This window comes from Meles meles, chromosome 8 (genome assembly GCF_922984935.1).
Source record: "Meles meles chromosome 8, mMelMel3.1 paternal haplotype, whole genome shotgun sequence".
In the NCBI taxonomy this organism is placed as follows: domain Eukaryota; kingdom Metazoa; phylum Chordata; class Mammalia; order Carnivora; family Mustelidae; genus Meles; species Meles meles.
The window spans coordinates 49595672-49611373 of NC_060073.1; the positions used below are offsets into that span (position 1 = coordinate 49595672).

Consider the following 15702-nt stretch of genomic DNA (forward strand, 5'->3'; position numbering starts at 1 on the left):
AGTGCACCCACACTCTTGCTAGTTTGCCATGAGAAGAGCTTGTCCCAGGTGGCTGCTGCCCCCGCAGCCGAGGTCCCTCACTGTGGGCACAGGGAGCATATCTGAAGCCTTGCCCAGCCAGTCCCATGGGAGCCCGGGCCACCCTGACCCCTACAGCCTGAAGCAGAGGTACTCGCTGACTGCACAGACCCACAAAAAATAGAACCTATGAGCCCCAGCAATTCAGGAGGCTTATTACACAGAATTACTCTATACCTGCCTTATACCTGAGTTCAGGTGCGTGTGCCTCAGCGGGCTGCACAGAGACCTGTATGGTCAACAGATGCCCCTTGGCCTCCTCTGACCCAGGCCTGCGCTGGGGATTTGGAGATAAATCAGCCATGCTCTGCCTTGAGGGGTCTCTTCCTGCCCTGGGGGCAGGGGATGGGGCATATTCACAGCTGCCTTATCAGGGAGACCATCTAAGAATCAGGCGAGACAAAGTGAAAGGGGAGGGAGATCTGACATCTGTACAATGAACACTTAGGTGGAAGGCACCATTTTAATGGGTTAAGGATGAGTAGGATCTGAACAGGGAAGGGAGAGACCATGTTCCACAGGATGGACCTCTGTGAACCAAACCAATGAGGAAAAGCACTACCGTCTGCATGGGAACAGAAACCACGTCCCCGTGGCCGGAGGGCAGGAGAGTGTATGAAAGAAGCCAGTGGGACATCATCCCATTGATGTGGAACCAGAAAGGGCCTAAAGGACAAAGTGAAGCGTGCAGAGCAGCGCCCGGGAGTTTGGAAGCTGAAGACTGGTGTCGTCTGAGTGGCCTCATAGAAAGATGGCTCTGGTTGCTGAGTGGAAGGTAGACCGGAGGACCCACCAGGTGGGGAGAGGGAGATCAGGGAAAGGCCCATGATAACCTGGAGGAGAGCGAAAGGCTGAGCATGCATGGCCAGAGAAGAGGGGAGTGAGGCTGGCGAGAGCAGCCCGGGGGGTCAGAGCAGCTGCGGCCACTGGAGGGGAGCCGGGCGAGGCTGTGGTGACACCACCTCAGGGACCAGGCAAACCTGTGAGGGGGAAGCCAGGGGTCTGCTTGTACCCTCCCTCCTCCTAGAAAGTCTTCACCTGGCCATCAGGGCCGAGGGGGTGGAATGGGGCAACGGCTCAGGCTGGAGGGGTGGGGACACGGCTGACCCATGAGCCCTTGAGACAGCGGGTTCAGGACCAGCATCTCTCACCATGGAGCCCAGTATCAGTGGAGGGGCTGGGGCAGGAGGAGATAGAGACTTGGGAAAAAAGAAGCTGGGACTTTCTCTGATCAACACCTCACCGAGGTGAAAAAGCCCCAAATACGGACATCCTCCTCCCCTCTCTTCTGACCCCCCAAGGCCTGGGCCAAAGGCTACAGCTGGGTCTCTGGGGTTCAGTGCTATGCCCCAGAGTAAATCACTCCTCTCAAGCTCCTCCTTCCAGACCCTCTCTCATTCCCAGGGGAACTCCTGTCTGCACGCACAGACCAGCAGCCCCAGTACAAGCGATGGGAGTAGTCTCATGGCAACAACGAAAGCAACACCAGCTCATTCTCAAGGCCTTTGTCCAGGCTCAGCGTCTCTAACATCCCGAGAGCCCGAAAGGTCAGTGTTGTCATCTTCACCGCATGAGTGCAAGACCCTGCTGTCCAGAGTAAAACTCGGCCACAGCCCCCTAGTGAGTCAGCTGGACTCACACAGCCACACAGTGGCTTTGTCAGCGGCCAGGCCAGGGGAGCGGCCAGCTGTGCTCACCTGGCCTGCCTCCCCTGGGCCTGACTGCAGTTTGTCCAAGATTTTGCCAGAGTTCTCTATTTCCATAGGGAGAAGTCAGGTCTGCAGCGGGGGTGCTGCCCGGGGAGGAGGTGTGCAGGGTGGGGAAGGAGAAAGATCCGGCCGCAACCTGGCCTCCTGCAGGCAAGCAGGGGCTCTCAGAGCCAAGACTCTCGGTCTCCTACCAGTGCTCCCTGGGGAAAGAGGTTATGCCAGAGGCAGAGCCAGCAGTGTCTGTCCTCACACGCTGCCCCCAGTTGCTGAGACCCAAGGCCTTTACCAGGCCAGACTCCTGCTACACTGTCAGCGTGAAGACCCCCGCCCTCATTCTGCTGGTGAAATTGTTTCTGTTTTCGCTCTAGGTCTGGAGACCCTTCCACTCTGCCCCAGAACCCACGCAGACAACAAAGCAACAAGTTCTCCTATGTGTCATTATTAAGTCCATTTTACAGATTAGGAAACTGAGGCTCATTTGTCCAAGGTCACACAGCTCCTAACTGTCAGAGCAAATTCTGGCTCTGGGCTTGGAAAAACTCCCTCTGCTGTCTTGCCCACGTTCTCTCTGAAGAAACAAATTTAAAAAGAGTCATGAAACTGGGATCTGTCGGAATCTAATCGGGAACATAGAACTCAAGCCAGAAAGTTCCACAGAGAGAAATACAGGTAACTCAGCAACGATGGTGCTAGATGAGCCGAAAAGCCAAGGGCAGATCAGGAGGCAGCCCAGGGATAAGCCAGAGCAGGAGGCTGCCGGCTGAAGTGACGGCAGGAGGAGCCACGGAGTCCAGAGGCCAGGACTGCCAGGCAGGAGTGGGTACCATGGGCAAGACCCAGCCACTGCCTGGGATGCAGAAGCCAGAGGAATACCCAGGCTTCTCCCTCCATCCCACCTTCCACCTCCCTCCCACTGGTCAGACCGAACAGGAACCAGGTGCCAGGGAGCCTGGGAAATGTAGTTTCCAGTGAGCATATACCACTACAGAGCAGAGCAGGGGGAAGGCAGGGAGGGTATCTGACAGCAAACAGGCAAATGTCTGGGATATGGAGCACAGGGCAGTCTCCCCAGCCCCTTGCGAGGTGGACAGTGCCAAGGGAGGGGACATTGACAGCCCCCAGCAGGATGGGAGGGTCTTGGGAAGGGGCCTGGGTCAGGCGTTCCCTCCACTCACTGCCAGGGGATGGCACAGGTGTCGATACCCCTCTCAAGGTCCTGTACAGCACATGTCCCCTTTGAAAGATAAAGGACCAGGCGCCTAACGGCTGCAGCCGCCATCCTGGGGCTTCTGAGAGTGACAACCCAGAGTGAACTGCCGGGAATGCTAGTTTCCAAGGGTCTTCAGGCAATGAGAAAATTGATGGGGAGCCCTGGGCCTCAGGTGGGGCTGTCCTGCCCTCCTGTACTCTTGCCAGGCACCTCCAGGCTGAGTGTGGGAGCCCGTCTGTGTGCACACGTGTGTACTCACAGGCCTGTGTGTGCTCCGCTGTCCTGAACCAGGCTGAGCAGCACCGTTTGAAGGGCCCTGCCTGGCCCGGGGGCAGCCTCTATGCAGAGACCAGCTCAGGTAAAGGCAAGCGGGGGTTGCAGGGGGGTGGGTGGGGGGCTCAGCCCTCCCTGGCTGCACGCCCCTCCCTCACGGCCTCAGCAGGGCTGCACTGCTCCTGCCACAGAACCCTTGGCCTTGATGCAAGGCCGGACAGTAGGGCAGCACCATCCACAGACAGACCCCGAACCCGGGGTGAACATGCAGAACAAGAGGGTCTCCCCTTTCAGGGACAGGAGGGGAGACACCTGAGGTGCCTTCCCGACAGCTCAGCAGACCTCCCAACAACCAGCTTTTTCTCCTTTCCTTTTGCCAGCAGCAGCAGGTTTGGGCCTTAGTCCTCAGACCTTGACCCTCTTCTTGCCATGGATAGGAACTGTGTCAGGCCAGCCCTGGGCCTTCAACTTGAGGCACGGCCAGGATCTACACTCAAGACTCTCTAAACGAAGTTGGGGTGGAGAAGTCTAAGTTTCGGTTAGGAACCCCAACAGCAACCCAGGGAAGTAGAAAGGGAAGGAGGCTTGGGGCCCCCAGTCCTTTGCTCCGGCACACACCCCATGACCTCTGCTCACAGGTCACCTCAGGGCGGGTGGGAATGGCAGGCACCACCGCAGGGCCCTGACAAAGTCCTCATGGCCAGGGGACGCGCCGGGCCTGGCTGGGCCTCATGCTGGTGCTGGCGGGAGAAGGGAGCTAAGCTTCTGGACACTTCTAGGCCCCCCAAGATCAAGAGGTTGACTTCTTTGTCTGGGTAGTGGTGGGGGTGTACCTCTGCTTCCTCAGTTCCCCTGCAGCCTGCCCTCTCATGGTGTCAGAGACAGTCGCAAGAAGACTAGACTCAGGAGGTCAAAGGCAAGTTGAGCCAACCACATGCCATGGCAACAGAGCTCCCCCACCCTCCCCGCCACCTCTTGTCTCAAACCTGCCACCTGGATTCCTGTGTCAGGATCCCAAGCATGGGAGAGGATCTGTGTGAGCAGGTGGCCTGGGCCTCGACACCCAAGGGCATCCCACTGGGACTGCTCTCCGTGGCCAGCCTCAGGCCTGCTCCCACCGGCCACTCAGGATGGCGAGAGATGCATGTGAAGGTCGCGCCCCTTGGAAGGCAAAATTCCAGTAAAATCCAGACCGCCCTCTCCCAATCAATCAAAGGGCTCTGTGGAGGCAGCAGGACTCACAATGTCATACTTCTCCTCCAGGTTCTCCTTTCTGAGCCATGAGCTGATGTCAGCAAGACCTTCCCGAGACAGGCTCCATAGTCTGGGGTCCAGGCCAGAAGTCAGGGCCCTTATTTATTCTACGAATGCTCACTGAGAGTCCACTCAGTGTCAAGCACTGTTGTACCTATGGGATCACAGGAATGTTCAAAAGCTACAAAGGTCCCTGTCTTCGAGAAGTTTATGTTCCAACAAGGGGGGTGGGTACATAAACAATACGCACCATCAGTAAGACGTAATATGGTCAGAGGCGGTAAACACTCTGAAAACCCGTGCAGGCGGCCGGTGAGGGGATCAGGACAGCAGGGAGGACGGATCGCAGATTGTGGTATTAAAGGCAGACCTCACTAGGAGGGAGAGGAGCCAACAAAGACCTGAATAAAGGGTGGGGCCAGTGATATGGACTCTAGAGAAGGGTGTTGTTGGCAGAAGGAACAGCCAGGGCAAAGGCTCTGTGGCAGAGCACGCCTGGTGTTGGAGGAGGTCAACGCCGTTGGGACAAAGCAGACGGGAGAGGGCGGAGAGACAGCAGGTCAGAAGAAGGGGGTCCGGCCCTCCAGAACCATCTGAGCCTGCTGTATGCATTGGCTTTTACTCTGAGCGAGCTGGGAAGCTGATGGAAAGCTCTGAGCAGAGGACAGAACTAAGTCCTGAAAGGATTACTGCAGCTGTTGTGTTGCAAATGGGTCGAGTGGAGCAAGGTAGCACCTGGAGGGGTGTGCGGGCCACAGAGGAGGCCACTGCAGTAAATCCAGAAGAGAGGACAGTGGCGGGGTGGGGGGGCACTTGCATGGGGGTGGTGATAAGTGGACAGGTTCTAGCTGTGCTTGGCTGGGATTCGTGGGTAGAATGGGTGTCAGGCCAAGAGAAAGAGTCAAGAATGACTCCAAGGCTTTGGGTTGAGCAATGGGAAGAATGGAATTGCCGTTTCCAGAAACGGTGAAGGCCAAGGGTAGACAGAGTCTGTTTCAGGGGAAGGTTAGGAGCGGGAGGTGGATATTTAGGTTTCTGAGACCCCTGGTACAATCTACGCAGAGGTAACAAGTAGGCCGCCAAAGACAGAGCTAGAGCCCCCTCAGTCTTTGCTGAGACTCAGAAGTCACTAAACCAAACCAAAGTCTTGCTGGCAGGTGGCAGGAGGAAAGGGGGACCCACAGCTGAGGCTGAGGTGTCTGAAGGGAGGTGACCAGTTACCTTCGAGAAGGCAGGGAGATCGGAAAAGGAGAGAAAAATCGATGGCACCGCCCAGTGTGAGTTGACCTCTGTGTAGTGGCCAACCTAAAGATGTCCTGTCGGGCACGCTGATCTAGAATGATCTAGAATGCCCACGAAAGTCTTTCCCGCTGCACAAAACCAGGAAGGTACCATCCAGAGCTCAGCGAGAGAGTTCCTGCTGCCCTGAGAGCCCTATCAGGAATGTTCCCCCATTCTACTGCCACAAAATCCAAATCAGAAGCACCTGTTTCTAGAAGGGACATGCCCAAGGCCACTGAGTCCACACACAGTGCCAGAGTCAGAGCTGGGTCTCTGGCCAGGTCCAGGGCCTTCCCACAAGCTGAGGCTCCCCTGACAGTGGCATCTGACTCCTGGCCGGGGCTGGTGACTCTCTGTTCCTTTAGGTCACATCAGACAACTCCTGTAACATCAAGGTTCCCCTCAAGGTGGCCGCGAGGAGGTGAAGTGCTAACGAGGTCCTGCACACTAGGGCCTTGGCCCCATTCCCAGCACAGGGGTGGGGGGTTGGGGGGATGCTCCATCAGTGACAGCTGGGCCCAGAGCAGTCTGAGCAACAGTCACTTTTTTTTCCTTATTGCAGAGATTAAAGAAAAAGCTGTAAAAGGGAATGAGTTCACGGAAATAAAGGAAAACAGCCCACCCACTCCACACGACCCACTTACTCTACTTAATACTCAGGGTGCACAGAGACTGATTCCTCCGGCTGGATTATTTCTTTAAGCTAAATTCCCTGGGGTAGGATTTCTGTGCTGAAAGGTCAGAGCCCTTTCACGGGTCTTCATCACTGCTGCCTTATTGCTTTCCAGAAAAGACTGTCCCCGTTTTCTTTCCTTTCTTTTTACCCAAGACTCTTTTTTTCCCTTACAATCAATCTACTTCGCTTTTTCTTTACTAATTCAGTAGGTAGGAGATAATGAATTTACATTCCTTCGAAGGTAATGGTTATAAATATTCGCTTTTTCTTTTTAGCATTTACTTGTTTAATATGACTGAATGAGAACTGTCTATTCATAGCCTTTGTCCATTTATCATTGGGTCTTTAGCCAACAAACATGAGCTGGTCACCGACACTCCCAGGTGCCTGGGAACACCTCATTTGTGTGAACTGTTTCAGGCCACGGCATCGAACTTCTTTGTGATCCCGTCTAATTCACATTCCCCACCCCCCTGCTCCAGTCTGACTGCCTACGGAATATTTTCATTGGTACTGTTATACATTAAGTTTTTAAAACATATACTGTCAGGTTTATATCACATGAATCCTACATTTTTTTTCTGTCAGGGGTTTTAAAGCTTAGAAAGTTATCACCCCATAATCTAATCCATAGTCGTTCTATTTAATATTTAATTCTATTATTCACTTTTGAAAGTCTTTAATCCACTGTTTCTGGATTAAAGAACATTCTACCAAATGCCTATGTAGAATGTGACATGCAAAACCAAAAATCCCACCCCAGACACAAAACTCTCTTCAGATAGATATGGGAAAGCCCACCTCAGCAGAATTAAGCCTCTTTAGTGGAGGGTCCCTCAGAGATTTTTACCATGACAGTTAAGTCCTGGGGATTACCAAGGTTTGGGAAGACCAGCATGTTTCCTGTAAAGCATTTCTCAGACTTTGGTCCTGTGGAGCTCCTCATTTGCAGAGCGCCTCTGGGAGCTAGTGTTCCCTTGCCACGCTTTGGAAAATGTTGCTTGAACCCAACTTCAGATCAGAACATCTAAACAAAACTCTAAGCTCCGTGGCAGTGAGCATGTTTGTCTATTTCACCCCTGCCACATTCCCAGTGCACTAGAGACGCTTAGTAAATACTAGTGAAGTCAACAAGTGAGTGTATGTACAAATAAAACCAATCAAATCCAGTGCACAACACTGAGATACGTTCTGAGAACAGGGAGGGGCAGGGACTTGGCGTGGTTTGCTGCTGCAGCCCTAGGACCTGGAATACGTCTAGGGTATGATGTGTGTTCAACAAATACTTGACCAGATGAATAAATAAAGGAATGAATCACTTGTCCAACCGAGCTCCTAACTTCAGTGCCTAACACCTTTCCTTTTATGGAAGAGAAAGAGTATCTCACTGGGGTACACGACCCCAGGCAGCTCCGAGGACACTTCCAGGAGCGGGCAGTGGAGTGCAGAGGCCTAAGGCCCCAGAAATGCCCCTCGGGGGAGGCTCATTGCAGCATCAGAAGCCCAGCTACATCCAGCCTGGCGATGTCAGGCATCCCAACCCAGGGAAGCTGAGGACCAGACGTCCTTGGCACTGTCCATACTAGCCAAGTGAGACGCTGAATCCTTCCCGTACGGGGAAGCCAGCCTGGAGCTGGGTCAGAGCCTGCCATGGGTTCTGTCCTCAGGATGGTTCTGCCGCCCAAGACACCGAGTAACTCGAGCCTTTGGGCTCATGGGAGGCCTGTTAGGATCACAAATGGCTCTCCCTCCGGATAAGCCCACCTGCCATGTTCACCGCCATTCTGAAGCCAACGTCTGGTCCTTTTACCTTTCATCTCTCACTCAGCTGGACCAGACTAAGACCTGTAGCAACCTTGGTCATTTCGGAACCTAGGCTAGTGAACGGTTCCTTAGGAAAGCTCTCCGACAGGTATGCAGTTTGGGTGGGGGGAAATGAGAACAGGTGCTGTTAAGAGTCTGTTTTTCCACAGCTCAGGTGACATTGACCCTCACCCAGCTACGCCCAGAATCTACACAGACAAAGTACCATGAGTTTTCAAGAAAGAGACCCAAAAGCCTGGCCCAGGAGCATTGGTGACCTTTTTCCAAATATTACCCCTGGGTAATATTTCCTTTCAGAGTTGCCCAGCGCAGCCCCAGAGCGTCCCATGTCACCATGAGTGCAGGCCCTGCCAGCAGTTTAGGGAAGACTGTCCCCCTAAACCAGCCCCCGTGTTTTGAGGTTGGAGCAGCTTCCATGGCAAAGAAGAGAGGAAACAATGCGCTTTATAAAGAACCATATTTATTTTCATTTACAGCATCAAATACCATAAATAAAGCTAAACATCATTGGCTGTGTGCAAAACACAGGGTCCCATGTGGCACTGTAAATGGCTACCCAAGGTCACAGACATGCGTTGCGAGGAGATGGGCGGGGGGAGAGGGGGGCTAGCTAAAGAGAAGGCTGAGAGGGAAGGAGGGCCCTCTCTGGTTGACATTCTACAAAGGGAGGGAGACTCTGCAAGAGAAGACAAGACAAGAGCGATGACTTCGTACTGGCTAGACTCTGCACCAGTGCAGCGAGCAATGCAGCATGCGGGCCCGTGCAGACAGGCCGAGAGGTCAGTGTGGCTCCGGCCGCATGCAGGACAGACGCCCCCTTCCGCCTGAGAGCCCGAGGCCCCACACACAACAGTTCCCCCAGCCTCGGCACGGCGTCCCCCTCTAAGAGCACTTAGAACGTCCCGCTGCTCTGGGTAATGAGTCAGCGGGCACATGTGTTTTGAGCAGAGCCAGGGCGGCATGGACGCGGGCTGCTCCAGGCCAGGGCTGAGTGGAGTCATGTCTCGCAGCCATCCCTGGCCTGGGACAACGATTGCTCCAGTGGATGCTTCTGCATCCTCTGAGACTTGATGAGCCAAGAACAGTCAGAAGAGCCACAGCAAAGCCCTTGTGTCTAAAGCAGAGGATGCGCTGGGAAAGGATTTGCCAGGGGCGGGGTGGTGGTGAGTTCAAAATACAAAGCCTTGGTGGCTCAAGCCTGCGATGAAGGCTGGGAGCATTTTTTTTTTTTTTTTTTTTTTTTTTTGGAGCCCTTCCCCAGAGTCACCCACGGTTTTAATCAAGAATCTGCATTCGAGGATCGAGGTAAGAATGCCTGTCTGCGTGTGTTTTTCAGCGGCTACTAGATCGAAGTTCTTTTCCCAGGGGACAGAGCCCTCTCTGGCGTGCTGTCTCACAGCTAGGGGACCTGTCCCGGGAAGGTAAGTGGTTTCGCAAGGGGAAAGGCATGCACGCAGGCTGCGCGGGGAGCCACAGGGAGGCGGGCATGCTGCCGGTGTGGACCGGGCAGCCGGTTCAGGGGTAAGTAGAGTCAAACATGGCTTTCGAGCAGAATGCCACCCCACGTCGCCAACCCCCCAGGCCATGGCATGAGTCCGTTAGTATGCAAGACGCTCGCAGTTAGCACGGCCAGGACCGCGGCACGGAGGACGGGGCACAGAAAGCACGTTAGGCGTTAGTACCATTTTCTGAAAATTGGCAAGAAAACCAGTCACCTCCGAGCAGAAGTGTGTCAGCCAAGAAGTGGGTGTAGCACTGGAAGGCTGAAACGAACTGGTGGCCACAGTGTAAGGTTGGCAAGAGAGAGAGACAGAAAGGAGAATTTAGTTCAGGGTGGGGAAAAAAGGGAAAAAGACTGGTAACACAAAAGGCACAGGAGTTGAAGATGAGGCAACCATCGATGAAAGGGAAACTTCCCCAAACAGATCATCGCTTGCTTAGGACCGATGGACCTTTCTGGTAGTGACCGCCTACCCATCGGTCAGAGTGGGTGCGTGTAGTTGGCCGAGGCCAGCGCTCCCACTCTCCCCTCCGAGTGGCACGCATCCTCAGGATTCCCTGCCCCCCAAGATCTCTTTGTCCCAGTTTGACTCCGGTGTCCCATGCTCATTCTTGAATGTGTTACGGAGGCCGAGAGATGTCTGCCTCCTGGGATCACCAGGCGTTTCAGTTCTGCCCACCAGGAAGGTTCACAGCCTCAGAACATACAAACATCTCAGGCTTCTGACAGGCACGCCCCGTCTCACCAGAGTAATTCAAACCAGTCGCTTTATGGCCGTAAACGACATTCTCCGAGAGTCTAACTCTGGCTTCACGGAGCAGAACTCCACAGAGCGTCCCCGCCCACCCTGGGCTGAAGACAGAAGCAGGGACACGGCTGTGCACGTGTTCAGATCATGCCCTCAAGAGCTTCCTTTTAGACTCAAACACAGCATGACTCCAGGGCTCCTCCCACCATGCTGAATATGAAAATTCCAGCAAAAATTTGGAAAAATCAACCCAAGTCATTGGACTGAGAATGGTTCCAACGAGGACAGAGGTGCCAGTTCCCACAGGCTGGGACACAGCCGTGCCCCTGTTTGCTCCAAGAATGTCAAGGAAGGCTTGGTAGAAATGCCTCTCCCCTTCTTCCTGCCCTATGGAACTTGTCATCTCCTAGCTCTCAAGCGCCCCGGCTCCTAATGCATGCCAGGCTCCATCCCTCCTTAATCTAGAGGAGCTCTCTCATGTCACGAGTGCACAGAGCCATCTCCGGCCTGGCCACTATACATCCTGAGCATGTTGGAAGGCCTCGGCCTTGCTCCAGCAGACCCAGCAGCGGCACGTGTAGGGGCAGGGCAAGGTGTGGAGAGGAGAGGCCTCCCCCTGGAAGCCCCGAGTGAAGGACACAGGTAGGGTGGACCCAAGGCCTGTTTTTGCCCTCCGCAGGGCATATTTCTTTATATCAGTCAACAAACAGCTTCTGCTCCCAGCCTCCCCAGCCAGTCAAGACACAGGAGGTCAGACACCTTCCTTTGCTAGGACAGCGTGAATACAAACTGGCTGCTTTGGCCAGATCCACGTGGCAGCTGAGTGGCTAAGCCACCAGGATGTCTGTGAGCAGGGCTCATTGGGGAGGTCACGCTTCCCAGAAATCCTATACCCTGAGGTGCTAACAGATGGCCTCAGTCCCAAAGCACAGGATGTGAGAGGGCAGAGTCTTCCCTCAGCCTGGCCATTACAGACCCTGAGTGGCCATGGCTCAGACAGCAGCCTGGGCTAAGGACCGGGCGGGGGCACAGCTCCTCTCCTGCAAGGCACCAGCTCACCAGAGCTCTGCACGGCCGGGGACCCTGGGGCTTCCCGGGCCGTGCTCATTGACAGGGAGGGACCATGTATGTTTGTAGCAATCTGCTCGAAACCCCATGGTCATCTGGCTGTGGTCTGGTGATGAGGGGGAAAACCTGTAAGCTACTAATCTGACATCAAAACCAGGGTGCAAAACAGTTCCCTCTCCATCTACTCTTTTCTTCGAAACTGATGATGCTTTTGTGTTGCCAAAACACTGTCCCTATGGACAAGTGGTACCAGGGTACATACATCAAAAGGCACTGATCAGAACGTGGCATGCTCACTTCTGTTTCTATAAAAGCCCAAACCATGGCCACGGACTACGCTGTGGAAGGGATTCGTGATACCAGTTATAAACTTCAAACCGTGTTGAGAAAAACGGACACTCATTGGGGGAAAAAATGCTTTCTCTTGGGTGACTGAAAGTTAAAAATTGAAATGTAAACCTAGAACTATGGCTCGCTTTGGTATAAAAGTACAAAGCTATAAAAAAACATCCTTCATGTTGTCCGGCCCCAGCACTAGGAGGGGATGTCCACCCTGATGCAGTCAGGCACAGGGGGCCGGGGTGAAGCTCTTTGGCTTGGAGCGAATAGGCTAGAGAACGCCATGCTGCCGGCCAGAATCCTGGCCACCTGCACTCAGACTGCCGCCTGAACTGGAAATGTGAGGGCGCTTTGGGGTGCTCGGCATTTCACTGGAGCTTCACCGGGAAGCATCTGAGCACCCAGCTGCGGATGGTCTCCAGGGACTCCTCAGACTCGCCGTACATGGAGCCCAGGACCTCTGAGAACACCCAGAGGAGGGGCAGCCCGAGGCTCAGGAGCTCATATGTGTAGCAGTAGTTGTAAGCATTGTCCCTGAAATGCAGGCCGGCTGCACACAGGAGTCCCCAAATCCAGTTAAGCAGGCTCCGGGGAACGTGAAGCAGGCCCCACGGCAGCACAAGGGGCCAGCTTAGCGCCTTCCTAAAGGAGGAATTGGTGATACCTGGAGGGCTGCCTTCAGGCGTGCCAATGGCAGCCGCTGCGCAAGAACTTTCCACGGGGGTGTCTCGCCGAGGGGCCTCTTGTTCCTTCCACGGTCCCTCCTCCTAAGAGAGGGAGCAGAGGGAGGGCATCAGGCCATGATTCTCAAGGAGCACCCTACCGATGGAGCAGACGAAGAGAGCCCACGCAAATGGACCATGGCAGACCCTGCATTTTGCAACCAGCCCCCTTGTAAAGAGCCCCTGTAGGCTGCTGAAGCGGGGGATGAATATGGGCATTGCTTTCCTTGGGGCCAACGTGACCACAGGGTTCACAAGCCTTCAAAACACACATCCTTTAAAAATAAAACAAAACCAAAAAAACACAAGGCACACACATCCTTTGACTCAGGAATGCTTTCTAATGATCTGTCCTCAGTAAGTAATTTGAAACAGGGACGAAGATGGCTGTACAAAGATGCTTGCCGTGAAAACAGTTATAAGGTAAAAATAGGACACAACATAAACATTCAGCAACATGGGGCTTGTTGAATTATTAACCATCTTTTACAGGCATCAAAAATGATGCTTCGAAAGAAATTGTAATGTTATGTGGAACGGCTCTTGGTATACTGTTGCTACATAAAAAGAAGGACATGAAAGTGTAGTGACAGGATTCCAGTGAGGTGAAAAGACAATCACATAGGGCAATTTCACAAAATGTTAGTTACGGGTTTCTCAGAACAGAGTAGTGATCTTTTAACTTTCCTTCTTTACATACTCTGTCCATCCGTTTTTCTACATTAAGCCTCTATGCCTCGTATAATCCAGACAGAGCTGTACGGTGTGGGTCCCTGCTGGGGAGGGAGGTGGTTAATCAAGCCGTGGAGAAGGTATTTGCTAAGAGCTGCCAGAGGGGACACTGTCACCAACTGGCCACACACCCAGCAGCGTGTCACTTTGCTGACATGGGAGGGGGGGAGACTTAGGGAAAGGCAGGCTCCACGGGGAGGGAGGGGCATCCCTGCCTGCAACACTGTGGACATGTGGGACCCAGGCATGGGGGACCTTGTAGTTTTCCCATGGCTGGGCATATAGTCCTGTCCCTGGGACATGGGAAAGCTCTTCTCAGGAGAAGCCAGCACCACCACCCACCGGCAAGTCTCCAGAAACAGCTAAGGCAGAGACCCTCCACCCCGCACACAGAGCATGGACTCTCGGCTTCATCTGCTGGTCTCAGCCTCTCCAGGGCCAGAAACTCTGGCCTCACTTGCAAGGACCTTTGAAAATGGTCCTATCCAGGGGCCTTCCCTGTTTCACCAGCACTTTCAGGACAAAACATACCTCTCTTTGTTGCTTCAACTCTGCTCGTCTCTTCCTCTGCTGACTGTTGGTCTTACAGTGAATGAAATGAGGCTTGCAGAAAAACTTGCCTGTAAAATGAAACATACACATACTTGCATGCATGGGTTTCCTCCTGTGAATTAGAGCCACGGCAGACACAAGCCAATGTCTGCCCCGTCTAGGTCAGGGAATACCAACATTGGGAGTAAGTGTGGGAGGCCTCAAACTTGGCTTCTGCCACCTGCCTTAAAGAAGGCACACTGTGCCTTAAAGAGCCACACTTTGCTGCCTCCGAGCAGGCTGTAGCAATGGGGGAGCTATGGGGGATGCCGGGGATGGGGCTGAAGCCCTCAGATAATCCCTAAGCCAAACAGAGGCCAAGTTCCTTCCCAAGGCCAGCAGCCGGGCTGCAGAACGGACAGCTCTGAGTATCAGCACTGTTTCTAGTTCACAGTCCTTCCGGAGGCCCCTGAAGCTGGGAAAGTCTCAGAACAAATGGCAGCAGTGAAGGAGAGGAAAAGACCCAGGTGAGGGCTGCCCTGGGTCCCCGGCCACAGCCCAGGACCATTGGGCACCTTCCAGAAAAGACTTCTTTGTTCACCATTACAATAGTAATCTCGGTAACAATGGTAGAACAGGAAAAAGTTATCCGGGACTCACAATATAGCAGACACTCCTCTGAACACTTTCCACAAATTGACTCCCATGAACAGCCTCACAACAACCTCATGAGCTAAGAGCTACTATTATCCTCATTTTTACTGATGACGTAACGGAGGGACCAAGAAGTTAGGTAACAGGCCCAAGGTTACGTGGCTGGCTGACGGTTCATCCTGGCAGACTGCTTCTCAGAGGAGAGGTTGCTATTATGATTGCTTTTGTAAGACATACTTTGTAAATAAAAACATTAATAAGTCATCATTTATTGAACCCTTGTTACAAGCCAGGTGTGATTCTCTTGCTGACACGGGGCCACGGAAGGTGGGGGTACTGGCGAGGACACGTATGTCGAGCACTCGGCACACAGTAGGTGCTGGCCGAGACTGGTACACAGCAGGCGCTCATGGCCCCCCTGGGCCCACTGGGGGGGCCTCTTGCGATAGCAGGATCTCAGGATCTCCCAGCTCCCAGAACAGTGCTCCCGGGGACGCCATAGTCCTTGGGAAGAACGGGGGCGCCCCAGAGGCTCGAGCAGACAGGAGGCCAGAGCAGAGCCTGGTGCGGCCCTGGCCCCCGGGAGTTACCTTCGTCGCCGTCGAAGGCATAGGCGGCCAGACGCAGGGTGCTGGCGCAGACGCTGCAGCGGAAGCACTCCCGGTGGAAGAAGTGGCCCTCGGCGCTCAGCCGCTCCATCACGTACACACGCTTCTTACAGAAGTAACAGGTGTCGCTGCCTCCCAGGTTCAGGGGGAATACCTTCCGCATGGATTCCTGGGGGCAGAGGGCGGCGGGAGAGGAGCGCCATGCGTCAGGGCTGACACCGAGACTCCTGCAAAGTTCTGAGCTCAATCGTGGGGACCCCCTGGGCTCCTGTTTGCTGCTCATCTCACTGCGGGCACTGTGGCCGAGGCTGAGGGGCAGAGGATCCGCTCCCAGCACAGACCCAACATCCCTAGCCCCGCATGGGCTGCTGTTAATTTTGCACCCAGACAGGCCATCTGACGACGAAGGAGGCCCAGGAGGGGTTCCTTCCGAGGCTGGTTGCTCTGGTTCAGGTGGGAGTGGCGTCGCTCTGTCTGACAGAGAGGGCATCGTT

At 54.2% G+C, this 15702-nt stretch overlaps 1 protein-coding gene across 11 annotated transcripts in view; it reads right to left on the reverse strand.

The window, feature by feature from the left end:
- MICAL2 (microtubule associated monooxygenase, calponin and LIM domain containing 2) overlaps window positions 1–15702 on the reverse strand; it is a 213885-nt gene that overhangs the window by 70510 nt on the left and 127673 nt on the right. For 5 of the 11 annotated variants that reach the window (XM_046015436.1, XM_046015434.1, XM_046015435.1 and 2 more), the window contains 3 exons: window positions 15191–15377; window positions 13947–14035; window positions 12626–12728 (listed from right to left, as the gene is read on the reverse strand). In XM_046015436.1, coding sequence (XP_045871392.1) covers window positions 12626–12728; window positions 13947–14035; window positions 15191–15377 — 379 coding nt within the window. Of the gene's footprint in view, window positions 1–8745; window positions 12729–13946; window positions 14036–15190; window positions 15378–15702 lie in introns of those variants that run through there. The other 6 variants (XM_046015442.1, XM_046015439.1, XM_046015437.1 and 3 more) reach the window with 3 other exon arrangements.